At 46.4% G+C, this 23,516-nt stretch overlaps 1 protein-coding gene across 2 annotated transcripts in view; it reads left to right on the top strand.

Moving 5' to 3' along the window:
* SELP (selectin P) overlaps positions 1-22,960 on the top strand; it is a 43,108-nt gene extending 20,148 nt beyond the window's left edge. For both annotated transcript variants that reach the window (XM_047705403.1, XM_047705404.1), the window contains 12 exons: positions 256-441; positions 937-1,122; positions 2,632-2,817; positions 5,148-5,333; positions 8,547-8,732; positions 13,852-14,037; positions 15,564-15,773; positions 16,754-16,939; positions 17,943-18,062; positions 20,291-20,321; positions 21,343-21,398; positions 22,269-22,960. In XM_047705403.1, coding sequence (XP_047561359.1) covers positions 256-441; positions 937-1,122; positions 2,632-2,817; positions 5,148-5,333; positions 8,547-8,732; positions 13,852-14,037; positions 15,564-15,773; positions 16,754-16,939; positions 17,943-18,062; positions 20,291-20,321; positions 21,343-21,397 — 1,718 coding nt within the window. In that variant the 3' untranslated portion in view covers position 21,398; positions 22,269-22,960. The remainder of the gene's footprint in view (positions 1-255; positions 442-936; positions 1,123-2,631; positions 2,818-5,147; positions 5,334-8,546; positions 8,733-13,851; positions 14,038-15,563; positions 15,774-16,753; positions 16,940-17,942; positions 18,063-20,290; positions 20,322-21,342; positions 21,399-22,268) is intronic.
* The last annotated feature ends 556 nt before the right edge of the window (positions 22,961-23,516 follow it).

Raw genomic sequence — 23,516 nt, 5'->3', positions numbered from 1 at the left:
AGCAGGCTCCCCACTGAGCAGGGAGCCCAATACGGGGCTGGATCCCAGGACCCTGGGATCATGACCTGAGCCGAAGGCAGACACTTTAGCCCACTGAGCCACCCAGGCGCCCCTGAAAGTACCTTTGAACTAACCAGGTCTATCACCTCGCTCGTCACTGAGGGAAGGTTTCAATAGCCGCTGTAGCATCCCGAGCTTTCCCTGGCACTGGGCATAACCCAAGGACTCACACCATTGCTCTGGGGTTGTTTGTAGCTGCCCAGTGCCCGCCCCTGAAGACTCCTGAGCGAGGAAGCATGACCTGTCCACACTTGGCCGAGGCCTTCCTGTACGGGACCAGCTGCCACTTTAGCTGTGAAGAGGGATTTGCATTAGTTGGATCGGAGGTGGTGCAGTGCGCGGCCTCAGGGGTGTGGACAGCTGCAGCCCCAGTGTGTGAAGGTGAGTTTCTGGGGATTGGGTTTAGATAATGTCCACCATGCCCCGTTCTTGCTGCGAGTACAGATGGCAGTGGCCAGCTATGGAGACGTTAGCCTGAACTGCCACAACCTGACCCTCCTTCCACCCGCCACTCAGGAGTCCTCCCTTCTCCCAAACCCACAGCTCTCGAACAGTTTTAGAACGGGCCCCATTCATAAATTTCACACAAGATCTGGTAGAAGATCTACCAGGACAGGTTCTTAGAGGTAAAGGGAATGGAGGACATTAGGAAGAGCTTGGAGGACTCCTTTTGTGTTTTAAGACTGAGGTCACCCTGTGGACTGGTCCCCAAGTCTGGACAAACATCGTGAGGGTCTCTGACCCTCACAGATCCCTAGCTGCCCCTGGATTTCCTGAGGTAGTTTGATCATTGTCTTCCAGCTGTGGGCCTGGTTTTTCCTTTCTTAGGATCTCTCTCTCTCTCTCTCTCTTTCTCTCCTTGGTGCTTCTCTCCAGTTGTGCAGTGTCCACTCCTGGAAGCCCCTGGCAAAGGAACCATGGACTGTGTCCACCCCCTCTCTGCATTTGCATATGGCTCCAGCTGCAAATTTGAATGCGAACCTGGCTACCAGGTGAGGGGCTGGGCCTCTCTCCGCTGCACGGGCTCTGGCCAGTGGACCGCACCCTCGCCAGCTTGTGAAGGTAGGAGTTTCCTTCAGTTGCCCCCTTCCACCCAGGAAGGTCATGGCACAGTGGCAAGATCAAGGGCTCTTCACCTCAGGAAAGCCTCCTCTGGGCTCTGACAGTGGAACAGGTGTTTCAACCTCCAGGAGGCATGGTTTCTTCACCCATGAAATGAGCTAAGAGTTCCCGGGTGCTTTGTGAGGAGGATGTAAAAGTAAAGAAGGATGTAAAAAGTACACAGTGAAATAGCATCGGTGAAGTAGCTAGCATTAGACCGGTCACTCAATTTCTATCTCTTTTTTCCCCTTCCTGCCTCGCTGGCAATACAGCTGTGGGACAAGTCCTCTGCTTGAGAGGAAGTCAGACGTGGCTATTAGGACAAAGAGGGGGATTCCCTGTTGAAGTTTTTGGAGGTGACTTTGATACTGGAGGGAGGCAGGCTGTCCTGGCTGAGGATGTGACACAACCTTCTACCCTTGCACAAGAGCACAAGGCTGAATTCCGTGCAGTTGCCTCATACCCTCAGCTCATTAGGCAGAAAGAGGGATAGGGCAGCAGGAAATTGAAGATTGGACGAGCGAGTGCCCAGGAGACTTGATTACAAGCCTACCTTGGCTACTGTCCAGATAGCAGAACTTGGAAGTAACTTAACATTTCCGAACCTCACTTTTCTCATCCGTAAAGGAAGAGCGAAGAAGCACTAGAGGATCTTTGGTTCTTAGAGGCCCTGATTCTGTAAAAACCAGAGGTCTAAGCCCAGGGTTGATGGGAGCTTTTGTCTGAAAACAAAAAACAAAAAACCAACCAGGAATAGCTTGGAGTCAAAATGCTTTATCAAGGAAGTGCATAAAGAAATCCAACTTCATCAGAACTGGGGTCACTCAGGGATTAATTTCATGCAGGAACTCTCCTTGGGCTGCACTCACTTGGCATTCGAAGTCTGATGAAGATGACATCCTGTGTTTCAGAGATATGACCCACTCAGGATCATTTTATAAGCCCGGGTAATAGTGTATCAACAATGGGCTCTATTATCCCAGCTTTTTCCTTAAAAGTCCAGCCTGTTCCATGTCAACTCTTTCAGATCCAATTCCACAAATACCACCAGTAAATATTTAAAGAGTACCTTTGATCTGCCAGTCACTGCCAGGCCCTGGGATCCAGCTCAGAATGACTGAGCCCAGCCTCAAGGAGCCTGTGGTCCAAGGGGTAGTGCTCGGACAGTGTCTGCGGGTGCAGGGGGCATGGGGAGTGCACTAAAGGAGTCATTACTCCTGAGCTGGGGTGGGCAGGGAAGGTTCCCTAAGGAGAGTGCAGTCTAAGCTGAAATCAAAGGGCAGGTGAGTGACTCAGGCAAAGAGGACATAGGAAGGTGTTCTAGGCAGTTTCCATTTTGGAAAAGGGAGGATTCAGGGCTCTGAACATGTGGGTAATTTTGGTAGGAAAGATGCATCTCTTGAGAGGTCTTCCTGAGAAGGAACTGAGCCCTTCCACGACCCAGTTTCAACGACAACTTTCTCCATTTAGCCATTGCCTGCAGGCCACTGGAGAGTCCTCTTCATGGCAGCATGGATTGCTCCCCATCCTCAGGAGCATTCCAGGACAACACCAGCTGTACCTTCCATTGTGCCGAGGGTTTCAAGCTGGAAGGAGCTGACCTAGTCCAGTGTACTGAGTTGGGACAGTGGACAGCGCCAGCCCCGGTGTGTCAAGGTACTGTGACATTGGAACGTTCCTTCTGTGTCTCTCAGTTGATTAGGCATCACACCTGCATTTGAAGTAAGGCATTTATGCATCAAACATTCACCAAGAACCACTAGTGCCAGACCCTTTGTGTCGGCTCTAGGGAGGAAACGGTGAGCAAAGCGCGTGTCCATTACAGCACATTGGAGCTCAAGACGAGAGTTGCCCTGACTGATGGAATGTGTTGGCATGACGGAAAGGAGACAGAGACAGAGATTGGGAGGAAGGAATGATGCACAAGGAACAACGTAGGACTGTAGAAGACTAATGCACAAGGCATTTAGTCTAGTTCCATCATTTCCTGGCAACAAGATTTTGGTCTCTCTGAAGTTTGGTGTTTCCTGTAAAATGGAAGTATTATTATCTGCCTTACCTACGTGCCTCATTCATGGTTGTGAATTAATGCGTGCAAAGAGAGCTTAAAACTGCTGAGTTTACAAATGTATGTCAAATAACAACATTACCTTATAAATCCTATGTCTGCAGTCTGATTTTACAAAGTACTCTTCCTTCGATAGTTCATGTTTTCCACATTTTGCTCTTGCAGGAGTAGAGGCATAAGGAAGTCACAAGGATTATGATTTTTGCGAGGGGTGCCCCCCACAGAAGTCACGCCCCAGAAATGCAACATTGGCATTTCGTGTTGCTCTTTACTGGGATCCTTGGGCAATTCATGTGACCCCCCCCGGATCTAAGTATGTCCTGATTTAAAAATGAGGCAGGCATTGGAAAACAGGGTTGCAAACAGAAAAAAAAGGTTTGTACACTCAAGTACATAGCAGCATTATTCATAATAACTAAAACGTGGAAGCAACCCAAGTTTTCATGAATAGATGAGTGGAGAAGACAACTGTGGTTGAGATATTACAATGAAATATTATTTAGCCTTAAAAAGGAAGGACATTCTGACATACGCTATACCATGGATGAAACGAGGGAAATTGTGCTTAGTGACATAAGAAGACAGATGAGGATAAGGGATGAGTGCCCTCATACGAGGTCCCTGGAGTAGTTCAAATCATAGACAGAAAGCAGAATGGTGGTTGCCAGGGGCTGAGAGGAGGGGGACTGAGGGGTTCCTGCTTAATGAGTATGGAGGTTCAGTGCACGATGAGGACAGGTGCTCTGTCGCTGGTTGGTGGTGATGGCTACCCAACGAGATGAGTGTACTTTGTATCAGTGAACTGTGCACTTAAAAGTAGTTAAGTGGTAAATTTTATACCATGTGTATCCTACCACGATAAAAAAAAAAAGGAAAAATGAACCCAAAAATGAGGCAGTGAGGGACTAGATGACCATACACCATGAGGGCAAGGGCAATGGGATGTGTCGTGAATGTGTCTGAGAGACAGACACAAAAGGGAGCTTTGCTGTGCTTAAAAGGGAGGGAGAGATCTTAAGAGAATCCCTCTGGGGCCATTCTTGTCTCCAGGCACGTAAATGTCTTATCACACCCCAAGATAGTTGGCTGCTCTCTTTAGCTTCCTGAGATGTGGTCTCAATAATTCCGCGGCCAGGCTTCCCAGGTGTTTTCTGCAGAGATGGTCAGGGTCCGCTTCCAGTGGTGTTACTGCCATCTGTCAGCACGAGCTGCTGCTGCTTGCTGATACCCCCAGTAATATCTGTCGACCACAGATAATATTTATTGAGCACTTTATAGTCTCCGTAAGGTAGTTACATATCTCCATAAGGTAGTTACAATTATTGTTCACATTTTTACAGTGAGAAAAGACTTAGCATATTACAGTGCACCTGTTCTCTCTGACCGTCTATTTTACATGATTGAGATCATAGCATATATGTAATTTTTATTCGCTTTTCACTGAACATTGTACATTGAGATACCTCCCATATCTTTCCAAGATGAAATATATAATTTTTAGCGATCTTTAGTACTCCTTTCATCGATTCACCATAATTTATTATCAGCCTCTGATCAGTGGCATTTCCGTTTATTTTCAGTATTTTGCTCTGACAAAGTAATGTCTTCATTCAAAAAAAATCTCTGAATTGATTTTTTGATATGCATCTTGATTACATTCTTAGCATACGTTCTTGAGTCTAAAAATATGATCTTTTGAAAATTGTTCATGCATATTGCCAAAATGCTTAACAACGAGTTAGAGTTTTCCGTATAAATTCCTCCATGTGCCATTGTGATGGAGGCTTTTCTCATCCTTCAGTTTAAACAATCCCCACTCAGAAACCCCCGTTCTTGGCGCTAGAAAGGATTAAACAGTCAAAATTAATGTGTACTCGTGTATTACTCTGTCCTCACTCCCTCACTTTCTTACTTGCAGCTCTGCAGTGCCAGGATCTTCCCGCTCCAAACAAGGGGCAGGTGAACTGCTCCCACCCACTTGGTGCCTTTAGGTACGAATCAACCTGCCGCTTCACGTGCAATGAAGGCTCACACCTGGTGGGAGCAAGCGTGCTTCGGTGCTTGGGTTCTGGGAACTGGAGCTCTCCTCCTCCAGAATGCCACGGTAAGGTGAATTCTCCTCACCTTCTCAGAAATCCACTGTAGGCTGTATTTTAAAAGGCTGTATTTTAGCGGTGGTGACTGTCTAGGGGCCAGAAGTTTGAAATGGACTGGAAAATTAATAAACACTTTCATCTGTAACCCATTGATTCCAAATGCAGTCAGTCGCCTTCAAAGCCCAGGCAGATAACATGAATAGCAGGATGTTTGGCAGTAGGAGATAGGGAAGGGCTCCTATCAGCCCCTGACCAGGATCTAGAGGCTTCTGTCATGAACCAGGTACACTGTTCTCCTGGCTAAAAACAATGCCTTGAAAGAAGTCCACAAGGGAAAAAATAGCTTCAGGATGGTTGCCCCAAGGCTGACTGGCATTTTGCTCCTAGGAACCAGGTGGAAGGCGGGCGCCCTATGGGTATCATGATGCCGTGGGAGGGGCACTTGGGGTACTTGGCCGAAAAGAGAGCCGGGGTAGTCTGCCAATATTTTATGAAATAGAATGGGTTCTAATCCTTTGTGTTTGGGAACTGAAGCACAGATGTATGCTTTTTATACCCTCCCCCCGTTCCTTTTGCCCACTCAATGTATCCAGTTCTTTGGTTATATTTATGAAAATATCACTTTTACAAAGCAAGATTCTTATTTGTAAAACTACAGGAAAATAAGAACATAAAGAAACAAAAAAATCTTCTTAAATACTCCCAGCCTGAAATAGGCATTGTTAGCTTTCTTATATGAAATCTTCCAATATTTTCCCCATTCACTTTCCCTCTATGCAATTAGTATTTTTATGATGCATATATAATTTTAATAATAAAATCAAATAGTAAAATAATAGATAATCCTGAATTGTTTGCCTTTGCCTTTCACTTTGTACAGACTTTTAACATCTGAGTGAAAGCAGGCAGACACAGGTTTTTAATGAAGAGGAAACCACTTGCTATTCAGGTCACACACGTACACACACACACACACACACACACACACACACACGTTAGGTCAACAGCGAATAAATGAATGGTTGAATGAATGAATGAACTCAACAGAATTGGACATCCTTCATTTCCAGGCACCAGAGCATGGCAAGCCCTTGGTGCTGGGGTTGAGAGTAGCTTCCAAGCAGGGTCTAGAAAGACCAGAATGAGGCTTCTGACCTTGCCTTCTCAGCTTTAATCCTGGCCACACTGGAGCCTGGGTATATTACAAAATCCATGAAGTTCTGGGGAAGAACTCAGAGTCCCTGAGGAGGGCTGTCCCAGGGACTGGGATCCTTCCCCAGAATTCTATCACAGTCATCAGAGTTGCCCCATACTGTGCTGCCTGTGGGTGTTTCACTGCAGGGAGGTTGACACTCACCATGGCTTCCTGTGACCTTCTAGTTCCCTCCTGCTTTTAGCTCTTTGTTGACTCTGACTGAACTTTCTCCTGTTGTTGTTGGGTGAGCTTCAAGTGAAATACCCAAATGTGGGCTGGGCAGGAAGGGACCAGAAGGCTTGCAACCCGCTCGCTGTTGTAAGACTCCTGACAGTGTTATCAGACAATTTCCCTTTTCTAGGTCCCCTTTGCCTGTTGCCTTCTGACACTCAGCTCTCAGAGCCCCCGCTATCAGAAGGCAAGGCCATAAAAGAGCTTGGTATGGATTCCATGGCACCAAGACCCTCCCAGTTGGTCCTTCCAGGTTACAGCCTTCTTGACATGTCTCCTCTCCTCTCTCCCACCACCCACACGTGCACACTGAAGACAGGAAGATGTTTCAAGTGGCAGAAAATGACTAGGTCTTTGGAGAAGTTGATCAGGTTGAGGGGGATATAGCTGGAGAGGGGAGTGGGGAAAGGGAAGAGAAAGTTATAAAAAATACTTTTGGAACTTCAAGCAGTTCAAGTCAGTGGCTGAAGAGTGGCCATGGGTTCAGACCTCCTGTCACTGACTCTGGTCCGAAGCCATACGCTACTCAGTCAAACCAAATAGTGAAGAATAAAGCCCTAAACCGCACATTCTCTTAGTCTTCATTTTTTAATGTGGACATGTTGAATCTGGACATTATCGCTTCTAACTGGCAGAGGGACATCTCAACAGCTACTGACATTTACTTAAGAGTGTTTTTTTGCTTTGACCCTTGTAAAAATTTTGGGAGCTAGGCAGTGCCATTTTCCTCATTTTAGAAGTGAAGATACTGAGGCTCAGAGAGGTTTAAGTGATTTGCCCCATCCCTCAGAGCATGATCTCCAACCCAAGTCAGTCCCCCAGCATCTCCAGCTTTGTGTGTATGAATTGTGGTAGAGAACCACGAGCTGTAATTTACCTTTTCTGTAAGTGGACAAGTCAGTCACTGGGGCTGGTCACCGTATAGGATGACATTGGTGGGAAGAGCATCTGCAGATGGCCAGTTCCATTATGTGCTTACCATGTGTCTGTGATCTTTAAGATATTTTTAAATTTAATTTTTTATATCTGATTTAATTTATTATTCTGTATAACTGAGGGCCCCTGCAAGGCGGGGAGTATAATTTTTCCCATTTCACAGATGAAGCAACTGAAGTTTGGAAAGGTCTAGAGACACTGTGCTGGTAAGGACACAACAAAGATTTGGACCCAGATTCTTTCTACCCGTTGGCTGGGGAAAGGAGCTTTTGTGGGAGGAGAAAGTATTTTACTTTGTTTTCCTGTTTCCTATCATGAGTCAGTGTGTTCTGGCAAGGTCAATAGTTCTTTTTTTTTTTTTTTTAGATTTTATTTATTTATCTGACAGAGATCACAAGTAGGCAGAGAGGCAGGCAGAGAGAGAGGAGGAAGCAGGCTTCCTGCTGAGCAGAGAGCCCGATGTGGGACTCGATCCCAGGACCCTGGGATCATGACCTGAGCCGAAGGCAGAGGCTTTAACCCACTGAGCCACCCAGTCACCCTGAGGCCAATAGTTCTGTTTCTAAAGGTGGCAAAGCCACTTCCATGCCTGTCCAGGGACGCTTGAAGCTATCTTTCCAAACCACCAGCTCCCTTTTTAAATGACGTCTAAAGCTCTTGATGGAGGGGTTTCAGGATGCCGAGCAGCCATTAGCTGCTGCTGTTCTCCACTTGCCTGACCTCTAAGTGGTGAGGAAGCACATGAAGCTCAAACGATCTTTCCAGCCAAATGCTGGGGGTGGATGAAGGGTGTGTGCACAGGCTGATTTCAGGTTGCTGTGTTCTAACGACCCTGCTCTGCTCTCTCTGCCCGTGGTAGCCAGTACATGCGCAGCTCTGGGAAGCCCTCGCAACGGGACAATGACCTGCGTCCAGCCTCTGGGGGATTCCAGTTACAGGGCCATGTGCCGATTCGCCTGTGATGAAGGATTCTCTCTATCCGGACCACAAGTACTGGATTGCACTCCATCTGGACATTGGACAGGCTCCGCACCAACTTGCGAAGGTAAGATTGTGGCTCTGTCCTTTCATATGGCTTCTCAGATAAGAGGCCAGAAGGAAGAATCACCAGGGATTCATGTAAAACTGTTCCCGATCTAAAGCGAACCCCCTCTCCGCAGAGCACGGTCACTCTGTCTTGCTCTCTGCATTTCCCTGTGCCTTTAAACGCTTCACAGCCTGGTACAGTGCTTTAGTATCACTGCGAGTTTCGATGTCTCCCCTGTTCTGAAATAGTGGGGAAGGGCGGTGTCATCTCCATTTCCCAACCGAGGAAGCAGAGGCTCAGGGGGTCTAAGCGACCGGTTGCGATTCACACCCCGAGTAAGAGATGAAGCGCGGCTGGGACACCGGACTTTCACTTCCTTCCGGAGTGTGTTTCCACTGGCGGCTCATCGCTTCCTACACCGCCTTCACCGAGCCCTGCTAAGCCCCGCACTGAGCCGACGATGGATGTGATGTCATCCCTGCCCCTCCAGGACCTCGCAGGCCACTCGGCCCCTCTCTGCGGGCTCTGCCTCCACGTGGACTGAGAGGTCCTCCACGGCAGGACCCAGGCCTCCTTCAGCTCTGTCTCCCCTGTGGCGGCAGGGAAGGCGCCGTGTGGCAAACACTCGCCAGCTGCCGCTTTTCATTCACTGTTGAATTTACTCAAGCACGAGCCCTGTGGACAGTGAACTGTCCCTTCAAAACAGGAGCCAGAGCCCGTCTGTCTTGGTCTCCCCCGAGCCTCTGGCTAACAGAGCCCAGGCTCTCACGGCTGCAATGCTCTAGAATAGAGGCTCCCCAAGGCCACTCTCCGTAGCTCAACCTTACTCTCCAAGGGCGTCATGGGCCCGGCCCTTTTCAGGGTGCTCAGTCATGACAAGACGGGCACCAACAGCCGATGTTTAGTGCCTACGGCACAAGGACCAGCTCTGTCACAGACAGAATCCCATCCGACGCGCACCACAACCATGAGCGTGGTTATTCCGATCCCTTGTAAAGACGAGGAAATGGGGGCTTCGAGAGGATGCCTAGATGGCAAAGGCCAAGGAGCTGGACTCCAGCCAGGTCCGGCCACGGTGTCATCGTGACACTGCACTGCCCCCCAGCGGCGGCGTCCCTAAACCCTCGGTCTCTAGCGCGCGCGCGCTCTCTGTTGGCCAGTGGCCAGGCTGCCGCTCTACCGGCTGCCATGAACTTCAGAGATGGCAATGCCTGGTGATCAGACGAGACGCTGTGTTGGTAGAAATCTATTAGTGTTGCATGAAAGAGAAAAAAGCTGAGACATTGTTTATTCCTTCTTGAGGCGTGAGCGCTAGATTAATACCAGAAGACCTGCGCTGCTCTTCCCAAGCCCTGCACCGTCTAAGGCACATGACAGCCCGTGGAGGGGGGGGCAGTTTCCAAGATTCCGAAAGGAGAGGAGTAGACACACCGATGTCTTCTGGTCAAGAAGTCTGAGGTTGAGGACATAGAAGGCTGCCATCTGCCGTGAGAGCTATATTGCAGGCACCGGAGGAATCTAGAACACTCCGGGCTAGAACACTAAGGGCTCAGGCTTCCCCACTCATTTTTCATTCACTCAGTCTTTTATTCCACTGACATTTATCATAAGCTGTTTTCCCACATTCTGCATTAAGGCTAAAGAATAAAAAATGCCTAAGAATGATCTCACTAAATTTTTAGATCATATATGCCACCAATGTGGTTGTTACAGCTATAATCTTCAAAGCCCCTGTTTCCCCTTGTGCCCACCAGCCCCCTCTTCTCTGGGAGAGGAGGCATTTGCCTCCCACGGTTCAGGACAGCCCTGCCCAGCGCCTGGAACTGGTCCTGCCGTGGCCGGCAGCTTCGGCCAGGTGTGGGCCTCAGAACCAGCAACGCTGTCTGAGCCTGATCTTCAGCTCTGGTTGTTTGGTCTGTGTTTTCACCTCACCCTCCAAATTTATCCTCTGGATTTAGGCAAATCATTCCTCTCCTTCTCCTACATGCTTGAATCTGTAACGTTTTAACCTTCAGCATTGATCCAGAACCCTAATTTTTGCATAGAGTTTTGTGGAATCTAGGCTCTGTATCAAAAGGGCTTGAGGACCACTGAGTTAGCCGGACGGGGTGGCCGGTGGCGCACTCGGTCTCCCACTTCAGAGTGCAATGCGAGATCTCATTTTCCAGTGGCTCTGCAGATATTTAATTCCTTTTTAGTCAGAACACCAGTCCCTTGGCCCTTCGCGACTTGGGTGCTGCCGTATATCCCAGGCTCCTCGCCGCCTTCCTCCCCCAGGACCTGAAGTCCTTTCCCAAATTGCTTATCTCTGGTTGCTATGACCTTTATGTCCCCAACTGCTGGGCCATTATCTTCACTGATTTTACTGCTCTCTTAATCACTTTGTCACTGACCGTCTGGAGACCACGTTTGGCCACTGGACCCAACTCCTAGTGACCATTCCCAGTCCCGTCTCTGCTCCACCAGGTTCCTGCTCATCCAAGTCCTATAACATAGCACCCCGCTGCCCTCTGAACCCTGGCCCGGCTCACGTCTCTGTTGTTTTCTCCACCCTCCAACGTTTCTCTGACTCCCCAGAGGGATGCGGTCTTTATCTCTAAAGTTTGAGTTTAGGAATTTATTATTTATACTGTATCTTCCTTCCAAGAGTTTCTTGACAAAAATTATATCTAACTCAAGTAAAAAGAGATAATACAAAGATATAGGGGAGAATTTACTAAATCTATTTAAGATAATATAAGCCAATCTGCTGTCAGTTAATGACAGAGGGCCAGTGAACTCAACGGTTCATGGATTTACATACAATTGCATACACCTGCTTTGTGGGTTACAGAAAACATCAGTGAAGGTCGTTGTGACAGCACTGCTCGGAAGCCCATGGAGATAGAGCACTAAGCACGTGACAAAAACAATTCTTATCAATTCTCTATTCTCGTAATTAATTACTCCTCCTCTCTTTTGGCCCTAGGCCCCTCCCCCGGTGGCATCCTTGGCCACTTCACATGTGTAATTCAGCCACGTCTGCTGGGCGCCCACCATTTACCAGACGGGGGTTAGGCCTCTGTGTATCTCATCAAAGCTGCCTCTCAGGCAGGAGAATGTCTTCCTTACTTGATTTGAAGTCAAAGCCTTAAAGTCACATAGACTAGGCCTTTGTTTGGACAAGGTTAATTCTTACCTAAGAGGATTCGGAGACTTTCATATACAAAACAACAACAACGCCCCAAAAAGCAAAAACCTGTAGCTACAATCTTGGCAGAACAAGACTGACAAAACTGAGATCAAAGCCGTGGCCCCCAGTGTATTTAACGCTGTAGTAACTCTCGTTGTATACTGACGGTCACGTGAATCAATTTTTCAAAGAGTAACTCCAGTTTCTTTTCAGATGTAAACACACTCACTAGCATGCATCCAAGTTACATACATCCAAGTTACGTCCATTTGACAAACATTTTAGAAACCCTACTAGATGCCAGGCCCTATCCCCTATCCCAACCCTGGGACTTAGGGTTGAAAAGAACTGCAAGGTCCCCGCTGTCCTGCAGCTGACATTATACACTTTCTTGGGCTTAAATATAAAATCCTGAGAGATTCTAAAAAAGTCATTTTAGTGAAACTGTTCCACAGGTGATTTAATGTCTATGATTTACACTAATAGACATATTTAATAAATGTTTGGTAAATGAAATTGATCTGCCAGCCATGGATTTACCAATTACTCAAAAGTTTGAGCATTCTAAACTGAAATTCAGTATGTTACTTTGTTTGAATGGATTCATGACATGAGGATCCACAATCTTTTGGCAAATCGCCTGTCACTGAAAAACACTTGGGGTGCTGTGTAAAGGCCAGAAATACCACATAAGATTTCAAGAGGTTTTGTTTTGTTTTGTTTTGTTTTTGAGGCAAAAGAGCTAAGCAAAATGAGCCTGACTTGACCAAGGCATTGCGTTCAAATAGCTTGGATTTAAAGAAAGAATGGTCACTGAGTTTGTCGAATATTTGATGATACATGATAGTCTTATGTCAGAGAATTTAATGGACATAAAGACATGGTCCTTACAGAAATAAATAACTGCAGTAATTTCTAAAAGTTTTTTGAGGGAAATGGCTGATTAAACTAAAAATTCGTTTATTCGCCCACTTAGCAAATGATTGCCGAGTACCAGCTCTTGAGACCCGGCAGTGTGAACTGTGAAACACACAAAGTTTTGTGATTCTTGGGATTTTTTTTTTAAATTTTTTCTTTTTTTGAGTAATCCCTATACCCAGTGTGGGGCTCGAACTCATGACACCAAGATCACGAGCCACATGGTCTTCATGCTGAGCCAGCCCAGCACCCCTGGCTCTTGGATTTTACAAGTTTTCCATCCAGTAGGTGAGGGAAGCTACAGCAGGGGTATGACGACATGTAAGCCCAAACAGAAAACTGATGTGTTCAGAAAAGAAGTCCAGGCTACAGAGATCAGCATAGTCTCTACAGAGGCTGTGGTCAGTTGTTTCCTACGGGAGGGGTAGGATTTTTTTCAGTGAAAAGAGAAAGACTTTCAGAGCAGCATGACCAAGAACCAGAGGCAAGTATACATAAGTCATTTCAGGGAATTTCCAGGGACTAATCTAGCTTGACCAGGAGGTTTTCAGCTTTCCTGTGCTAGGGGACTGTGGTATTAAAAAAAGAGCCTGGGGATCCAAACGGAGGAAATAGTTTAGAACAGAAGATCATCCTTGCCTTTTTAGATACGTTGGGTTTGAGGAGTTGGAGGAAAGGCAGGCGTGGAATCAGGGACCGCACCCGTCCAGACAGGACAGCTAGAGCCGTGGGAGGCAGGGTCTCCGAAGCACAGGGGCGTAGAGAAGGAGATGAAATTGTGGGTTCTTACGTGTGACTGCTTAAACCCTTGACTTCTTCGTTTCTGTAACTTCCCCCTACACCTTCAGCTGTGAGCCTGCCATCCCTTCCCCGCCACTGCATTAAACGATCTGTCCTATTACTTGTGGAATACCGGCTGCCTAGCGAAACACCTGACCTAGTAGATGCTCAGTAAATATTTGTTAGAGACATGAATGAATGAATTCGGTGCATACCTGGCTTCTGAATAAACTTGAAGATTGTGACATAATTTGTCTGACTCTCCAGCCATCAAGTGCCCAGAATTATTTGCTCCAGAGCGGGGAAGCCTGGCTTGTTCTGACACGCATAAGGAGCTCGGGGTTGGCTCCACCTGCCGTTTCTCCTGTAACAAGGGCTTGAAGCTGGAAGGATCCAGTAATGTTGAGTGCACAGCTTCTGGAAAATGGACGGCACCTCCACCGACCTGCGAAGGTAAAATACTATACACTCACTGAGACAGCTCTTCTCCCGGAAATTTTCTTCAAAAATAACAAACACTTATAAAAGCTCTTACTTTGTGGGGCGCCTGGGTGGCTCAGTGGGTTAAGCCGCTGCCTTCGGCTCAGGTCATGATCCCAGGTCCTGGGTTCGAGCCCCGCATCGGGCTTTCTGCTCGGCAGGGAGCCTGCTTCCTCCTCTCTCTCTGCCTGCCTCTCTGCCTACTTGTGACTTCTCTCTGTCAAATAAATAAAGAAAATCTTTAAAAAAAAAAAAAGCTCTTACTTTGTGACAGATACGCATTATAATACTATTACTGTGAAAGCTCTTTTTCTTAGTCTAAAATGGGTCATCTACTAGAATCAAAGAATCACAGCCCATGGATTTAAAAGTTTGTAAGGAGTGACAGGACTTCTTATTTCTGTGATTAAAAAATATATGTATTCTTTGAAGATTTGCACTTATTTATGAAAGAGAGAGAGAGAGAGAGACAGTGCACAAGTGGGGGGAGGGGCAGAGAGAGGGGGAGAAGCAGGCTCCCCCCTGAGCAGGGAGCCTGATGTGGGGCTCGATCCCAGTACCCCGGGATCATGACCTGACCTGAAGGCAGATGCTGACTGAGCCACCCAGATGCCCCAAGATCTATGGATTCTTAAGCAGAAATTTTCTTTCATAATGTTGGCCTCTTTTTCTCAGAGACCTTTACTGAGTCGATTGAATGGCCTCCTTCGCTTCATCATCAGGAGGGTCTGAGGGATGGAGTCACTGGTCCCATTTCTCAAATCAAGGAACTGAGGTTTTAGGTCAACGAGCATCCTCCTGCTACGTAGAAAATCAGTGACAAAGCCGGTGATGTCACGCACACCTCACATTTCATGCGGACCTTCAGCCACCAGACGATGCCACCTCCCAACAAAGCAGCAAGGGCAGACAGTTAGCTTATGCATATCTGGTTTACGGCTGAATTTTTTACATTTCTGCACCAACTCTTCAATTTTTGTTTTGTTTTATTTTATTTTTAAATGTTGGTAACATTGACATCATGTCCCACCTTCCATTCTTCCTCTGGTCTAGAGAATTATCTATCCAAGGATAGATAGATAGATGATAGATATTTTTTTTTGTTTTTTTTTTTAATATTTTATTTATTTGACAGACAGAAATCACAAGCAGGCAGAGAGGCAGGCAGAGATAGAGGAGGAAGCAGGCTCCCCGCAGAGCAGAGAACCCGATGTGGGGCTTGATCCCAGGATGCTGGGATCATGATCTGAGCCGAAGGCAGAGGCTTTAACCCACTGAGCCACCCAGGCGCCCCCTCCAAGGATATTTTTAGGTACTTTTTTTCTCATCTGGTTTTCCATACCTGAGATGAACAATTCCCCTTAACTTCCTTGAGGAGCTATTGCTAGAGCCTCCCTTGCTACCAGGGCGGAAGCCAGTTAAGTTACTCTGTGTCAGTCTTAACTCCATTATGCTCCTTTGAATGGGAGCTCTTTAAAGAGAAACATGTTTTCACGCAGGCACAGTAACGGCTCGTACTTCAGAGGTCCAATGCCCAGCCCTCATCACGCCAGAGCAAGGAACCATGTCCTGTAGGCACCATCTGGGAAACTTTGGCTTGAACACCACTTGTTACTTTGGATGCAAAGCTGGATTCACACTCATGGGAGACAGTGCTCGCAGATGCAGACCTTCAGGACAGTGGACAGGAGGAACTCCAGCATGTAGAGGTAACAGGAAAGGGGCATGCAGCTCTGCTGCTGCCTTCCGGCTGGTGGCCACACTCGTCGCACTGCCTGTTGAAATCCCATCCAGCCCAACGACCACTACACATGTCATCTCCCCCATGAAAGCTACACTAATCCCACTTGGTGGTAATGTGCCACAGGCATGTCACCTCTCCCCTTGCTATGTCACAAGTAAATGCCTTGGTCTCAAAGACATAAAGGAGGAAATGTTTGCAAATGTCCCAATGTGTGAAAGCAACAAGCACACCCAACACAAAACCAACTACAAAAATCGTGAAATGACAAGTTGCAATTCCATGAATGAGCTGATAGTGTAAACATCCCGTACTTTCCTAACTGGAACCTAGTGAAAAGGACGAGCCACGCGCGATGTCCCTGGAAATGCTGTCACCCCATACAGAAGTACTGTGTCTCTTCTGCCTTTGGGTTCCCCATGAGGACCCGGATGATGCTTTGGGAATGTTGCTCTTGCTCAGTAATGCTGGAGTTGATTTCCCGAGCTTTAGTTTCCATCCACGAGTTAAGGACAATAACCCGAAGTTCCTTGAAGGAAAGGTTAGAGAAAGCGACAGTCTACTTCCTTTGAGCTTCTGGAGGCAGCTGTGTTGAACAAGTATTAAATACTTTAATTAACACGTGCTGACATGCCGGCTAATTACCAGTGGTGCTGATGATCCAGTTAGAAGAGTAGTATTTTTGAGAAGTGAAATTCTGAGAATGGTATTTTTGTAGGTAAGATTGATGGAGCCATTAGTGGGTATTCGGTGAACGCTCCTCGGTGCCCATCCTAGCTCTCGGGCTGCTGTTCTCCGAGCGGACATCGCAGCACAAGTGATGTTGGAGGAGTTGGTGTGACTGTCGAAGTGGCCCATCCCCTTTCGGATCTGCCAGCAATGCTGGCAGGTTACAGAGGAGACCGTAAGCTCTGCTACCTTCATTCAACGTGTTTGTTTTCCCTGCAGCTGTCAGATGCTCTGAGCTGCCCGTGATTGAACCTGGCAGCATGAACTGCTCCAACCCCTGGGGCGGTTTCAGCTACGGATCAACCTGTACCTTCTACTGTCCGGAGGGCCAGGTACTTAACGGCTCAGCGAGAACAGCGTGCCGAGAGAACGGCCAGTGGTCAGCTCCCATGCCGGCCTGCCAAGGTATACTTCCCACAGGGGTTAGGAAGCCACTTTGATAAGGAACGTAACAAAATCAGTGTTTCTTTTCTGTGTATTTCTGACCGTGGTCTCCCTTTCCATCACTGGGTTTCCCTGTGTGGATGAATGTTTCATGACAAATGGAGCAGAATCTCCTTGCCTTCCGCAGAGCAGTGGGAATTAAATTCAGTGACTCTGTGTAGACAGTCACCACTCCTTTCTCCGAGCTCAGATGTACCAAACGAATCCTCTCATTTCGTTATAATCTGTGTGTAAGACATCCTGGAGTTTTGGAATGTTTTTAACCAGAGCTTACTTCATGCAGATTGCTACTTTACTATCTCAGAGAGTTTGGTTTTCCACACACCTCTGAAAACACATAGATCTTTTTAAATTTAGCTTCATGTCTTTGTAGGTTTATTCCGTACACCTTCTACGTTTTCATTTATTTCTCCACAGCTTGTCACAACTACATTTTGTCATATACTGAATCTTTGGCCCCCAGAATTAACCCATGGTTTATTTTACGTGCTTAAACTTCCACTTCTTTCATCATTTTGTTCACTTTATTATTTTTTTAAATTTATTTGACAGAGAGAGAGACATCACAAGTAGGCAGAGAGGCAGGCAGAGCGGGAGGGGGAAGCAGGCTCCCCACAGAGCAGAGAGCCCGATGTGGGGCTCGATCCCAGGACCCTGAGATCAGGACCTGAGCCAAAGGCAGAGGCTTTAACCCACTGAGCCACCCAGGTGCCCCCATTTTGTTCACTTTATTAAGTCCTTCCGCTGACGCCTTTGGACATTGTGTTGATATTTAAGCATTAGGAATAAAATAAAATGCTCCCCACACTGTTGGTGTAGTTTTATGTCTTCTAGATCTCTCCTGCCGGGACCTTTGATAATCTTGTGTGGTCTCACAACTCACAGTCCTTGGGACCCTCCTGGAAGAATGATGGTCCTTGGTACAACACGCTTCTTACGCCCTGCTTGTGTGTCTGTCCCACAGCAGGGCCGTTGACAATCCAGCAAGCCCTGACTTACTTCGGTGGAGCAGTGGCTTCTACAATAGGTTTGGTGACGTGTGGGACACTCCTGGCTCTACTAAGAAAGCGCCTCAGACAAAAAGGTAAATAGGAAAGTGTCTTCTCCTTCTTTTCTTCTTTCTTGTCATTTGGGGAGGGGCCGTCAAACCACGACGTCAGTAGTCCATGTTTGAAAAACATTTTCCCTTAAAGAAAACAAGCCCAGGAGAAGTCACCTTGAGAGCTGACTGCCCATCACAATCACCTTTGCAAATGCAGAGGTCCTCATGTAGGGAGAGCTAGAGGCTGGCCTGGAAATCTGAATTTCTCAAAAGCCCTCCCCTCTGAACTCTGATGAGGCCAGTTGACTCACTGGCATTGGAGGATCTCTGGTCTAGGTAGCCTTAGTTATCACCAGGACTAACTGGCAAGTGTCATGCTCTCCTCCTTCATCATTCTCTTATGTGACGGTCATTTGTTGACCCAGGGTATTAGGTAGTTAGTGCTTCTGAATCAAAATCAAGTGCTTCTGGAGGAAGGGAGAAATGAAGCCAGAGGTGTAAGGAACGGCTGCTCAGTCATGACTGGTGTGACACACTGGGACATCTGTACGTTCCCATGAAAATGCCTGGAGCTAACACAGGACTGAAGCAGGGACGTGACCCCGTGGAGGAAGACCGTCTGTAAGGGAGATGTGTTTCCCAGGTTGTTCATCAGAGAAGGAGGTCTGGTCTAGGAGTACAAGAAGGGAACCATCTCTTAAGGGTTAAAGCAGTCTTTGTCTGTCTGCCCCAAATGTTCAGCCATGAGTTCAGAAACCTCTTTTCATAGCTAACGTGTCTCTCCATCATTTCTCATGGAAGGGAACTAGGGGCATCTGAGGCGTCAGGAAGGCTCAGCTCAGATGCCCCAGTACAGGTAATGGCCACTTCTGACAGCGGCACCAGCTCCTCCAACATCACACATACTGCGATGTCAGAGAACAAAGGATGGGCGCTAGGATGTGCCCAAAGAACTAGGACGGGCACAGAGGAGCATTCAGTAAATACATACTAATGGCTCCATCAATCTTACCTATAGAAATACCATTTTCAAAGGTAAGGCTGTTGTAGCTGACGGGGTTCTCGCGGAACTGACGACTTGAAAACCGTTCTTAACTGCTCCACGGCAGAACCACTTGCTCTGTCATCTGAAGTTCTCTCCATGCACAGAGCCACATTGCACTGAGGCTGGTTTTCTAAAGTTCCTTCACACTCCCGGGAAGGGGTGCGGAGCACAAAGGACAAAGTGTGGCACTCTGACGCTCTGCTTGACGACCAGAGAGCCACAACCAGTCCTTCGGTGGACCATTTGTGTTTATTTAACCAAACCCGGAGGGTTGCAGAAGGGGCTCCTAGTCTCCTAGATCCTACTCTCCATAACCATGTCAGAATCACACTATTCCTGCATTTTCCCCAAGTTCTTTCTTCAGTTTGGGGACATTGCTAGAGAACACTCCAGACCATGAAGAGGAACCAGCAGCCACCCATCCTCCAACATCTTTAATAATGAATAAACTCATTTGTGAGGATGGGGGATTTTTCCTTGACCTGTCCCAAGCTGATTTTAGCCTTTTTAAGATCCTGTGGTCAAATAATAGTAAAATGCTGCATACATTCCCTCTAAATTCAAAATGCATAGTCCCTGTCACCTTGAAGGCTCAATAATGCCCTGTAATGAATATACTTGTTATCTTCATTTGATCTAATATTTTTAAAATTCATTTAGCCATGAGGTGATTTTCCCCTCTTATCTATCCATGGGAGGTTGACAGGCCTGCTGCCATGTTAAAGCTTCCACTGTCCGCGTCATTGTTTGGGTTAAGATGGGAGGCCCTGTTCACCTGCGTCACCAGAGAAGGCAGACAGCCCTTGTTATGTTGGCGTGGATTTGTGTGATTAGCTGGGGGTGTGACATAGGTTGCAGTGATTGGGGGCCTCAAGGATCAGAGTAGTGGGTGTCAAGAACCCATGATCTCAACATCAACAACAATGACGACAAATAGCCAAGACGCTGAAGGCAGGAACCGGAGGAAAAAGAAGACGTTGTCACTGAATGGGAAGAGAAGAAAGGGGAGAAGACTCTGGGTTACATACTGCCAGTGTTTAATTTAGCCTAACAGAGGTCCTACCTCTCAGAGAGAGCTTGTTCTCAGTATACGCCTGATGATGGGCCCATCTGAAAATCTGTACACCGACTTTCCCAGCCCCTCCTACCACTGATGACCTTTCTCCTCCTCCTTCTGGTTTTTTTGTTTCTTTTCAACTGATTTGTGTCTTCTTGCTTATTCTAGATGATGGAGAAAGCCCCTTGAACCCTCAAAGGTAAGACAGACCTGTTTCAAGATTGAGTAAATGTGTCTAGTTTGGCTTTTTAATTCACTGTAATATGTCAGAATGATTACATGTAATGCCCCCTTTCTGCAACAGAGTTTTTGCCCTGTCCCCTTTACTAATTCTAAAGTAAAATACACAGATAACATATCCTAACCACACATAGTGTTTTTTAAGATCAGTAAGTGCCCTAATTATAAAGTAAAGGAGAAATGAAAGGGAAAGTGGCAAATAATGGAAATAAAACGCTAGAGCCGAGGCACTATTTGGCCGGTTGCAGTGAGCACCTTTGGGTCAACAACCGTAAAGTCCAACAGTCAGGACGCTGTCTCAGACAGCGTCAGAGCCGTTGCCAACACCAGCCTGACTTTTTCAAGTGATGAATGACTCTGGTAGAGGGTTGGAAAACCTGTCATATTCTTCCTCAATTCATGTGGCATTGTATTCTAAAAGATGCCAAAAAATATTATTTATATGTAAAGCAATTAAATTCTAGGCTCAGGGGTTATTCACCTACAGGAATATCGAATAGATATTCTAAAATTATGAGGAATGCCGGATAATTCTTTTGTGCTCTGTGCCTACTGTAGTATCCACCGCCCCTGACCCTTTCCCACTATGTGTGGGTAAAATTCTTGATCCCTATGAAAATTAAAAAAACACCTGTAAGGGGCAGCACTACCATTCTTTGAAAACTGTTGCCAGAGGATCAAACATCAAGCCTGGGTATTTTCTAAGGATTCCTTCTCACCAAGAAGAGGCGTAGCAGGTACTCGGGTACCTAGAGCATCAACAATAACTTTGCGTGGGTGTAAGTGCTGTGCCAATCACCCAGAGCTCCTAAGTGGGATCTCAGAAAGCTCTTGGGCATTTATTTTTGTTTCCCTTTTAAAGCAGAATTCCAGGGTGGGGTGGTACTCTGAGGTCTCCACAGGAATCATGTGCTGGACTATGGGCAGGGACCAGCACTGCATAGTCGGTCATTTTTGTATTTTGTATTTCTCTTCCTTAGCCACCTGGGAACATACGGAGTTTTTACAAATGCTGCATTTGACCCGAGCCCTTAAGGTAAGTTACCTCTGAAGATATTTTTGAAGGAAATGGAACAGTAGGGGAAAGAGAAAGAATGTTAAACCTTGATGTTTCATTATATAATTAAACTATAGGTTTATAATATAATATATATATATAATAAATATAATGTAATATATAGTAAAATAGTTCAATTTTAAGTATGTATTAAGCTTTTAAGACTTGAAGGAAATTGTTTTGGCAGCTGGGGATAAGATATGTCACTAGAGTGACAATAGAAAGTTAAGTTTATATGAGGGTTTCCATTTCCTCCAGGCTAGAAATGTTCTAACAAGATATAACTATTTTCAGGATGTGTGACATTCCCATTAATGGCTGCTTGGAGGTATTAACAACCCCATGGCCTTGCCTGATGGCCAGAAGTCATACTATTAGAAAAATTTTACCGACTTTTTTTTTAAGATTTTATTTATTGGACAGACAGAGATCACAAGTAGGCAGAGAGGCAGGCAGAGAGAGAGGGAGGGAAGCAGGCTCCCTGCTGAGCAGAGAGCCCAATGTGGGGCTCCATCCAAGGACCCTGACATCATGACCTGAGCTGAAGGCAGAGGCTTAACCCACTGAGCCACCTAGGCTCCCCTTACCAACTTTTATGGAGCCAATTCCCTCTGTGACTTGCTGGGACAACAGAAATAATCTGACACTTTCTTTCTTCCCAAAAGCTCTGTGAGTAGTGGAGTTTCCTAAGGAAAGTCTCCTAGATGGCAAAATGTCTGGAATCCAGAAAGAGACTACGTGGATCTTTAGGGGACAGATATGCTGAGCGCTCGCTGTCTTGCTTACAAGCTTGCTTGCTTTCTTTTAAGGAAAATTAATTTAGTTTAATTACTTCTGTCTTGTTTTCAGAGACTGTCCTGCTGGTCTCTTCATTCAACCTCCACAGGATCCTATTTTTGAACATCAGGCTTCCTGCCAGACTTGACTTCAGCTGTAGCATGTTTGCTGCGGTTTTCTGGAAATACTTGTTTTAAAAGGACATGGGGTTTCCTGTAGATTAGTTCTGGATGAGAGCAGAAGGATTGTGCCACAAGCCCAGACTCTCCAGCCACCACTCCTTCCTGCTCCGCCTCTTCCTTAAGCCCCGGAAGTCGGGGCTAGAGATCTGCCGTGGTCTGTGGGTTTTGCTGTCCCTTTCTTGACAGACTCATTAACCAGAGACCGAAGCATCTGGCTTACCAGAAGACCGGACTGTGGAAAAATAAAAATGCCTTTTTATTTTTGGACTGGAGGAAGGCGTACGCTACTGGTTGGAAGGCAGCTGGTGTCTGTGACTTGAGGGAATTTCTGTAAGACCTTCTGGGGTCTCCAGTGATTGCTGTTTATGCAGCCCTATTACACCTGTGTCACAAGGCTTCCAGAGAAGCCTCTGGAAGGCACCAGAGAGACCAGAATCAACATAGAGACCAGAATCAACATTGTGCCAGAAGACCAAGAATCAACATAGGAAGCCACGTGTCCCCTTCCCTTCACTGGTCACTCTCCTCAAAAGAACCTTAAGACCAAAATTCAAATGTGCAATTAAAAAGATTCTTCCCGAATGCCATGCTCTATTATTTGATGTTTTGTTCAGTGGGATCTGTGTACATCATTTTGTTTACATCGATGTAAAGCACAATTACCGTTGTCCCAAGTATAGATTAACCTTTCAATCAGTCAGCAAATATATACCATATCACTGCCCACCACCCCCCCAGAATCAAAGAAGAAAAAATCAGAAAATTAGAGAAGCAGAAAAAATCCTCAACACTTGAACATCCTATAAGGAAGAAGAGATGTTATTTATTAAATCACATGTTTAATATGTAGATTGTTGAAAGTTACAAAGTAATCTGGAACTGATATGAAAAGTAGAGAGCCAAACAATACAGTTATCTTGTCTCTGTGAAATGTGAGGCAATAAACGTATCATGCACAATGAACGACTCATGGGCCAATATGCAAATAAAATTGTGAAAGAGCCTAACTAAAGGTTACAATAATTTTGCAAGAACTTTGGCAGTAAACTTGGGATTGAGGGACACACTGCCTTTTTTTTTTTTTTTAATTATTTATTTATTTGTCAGAGAGAGCGAGGGAGAGAGAGCGAGCACAGGC

The sequence above is a fragment of the Lutra lutra genome, chromosome 15 (genome assembly GCF_902655055.1).
Source record: "Lutra lutra chromosome 15, mLutLut1.2, whole genome shotgun sequence".
Lineage (NCBI taxonomy): Eukaryota > Metazoa > Chordata > Mammalia > Carnivora > Mustelidae > Lutra > Lutra lutra.
This window is presented reverse-complemented; position numbering and strand designations above follow the sequence as displayed.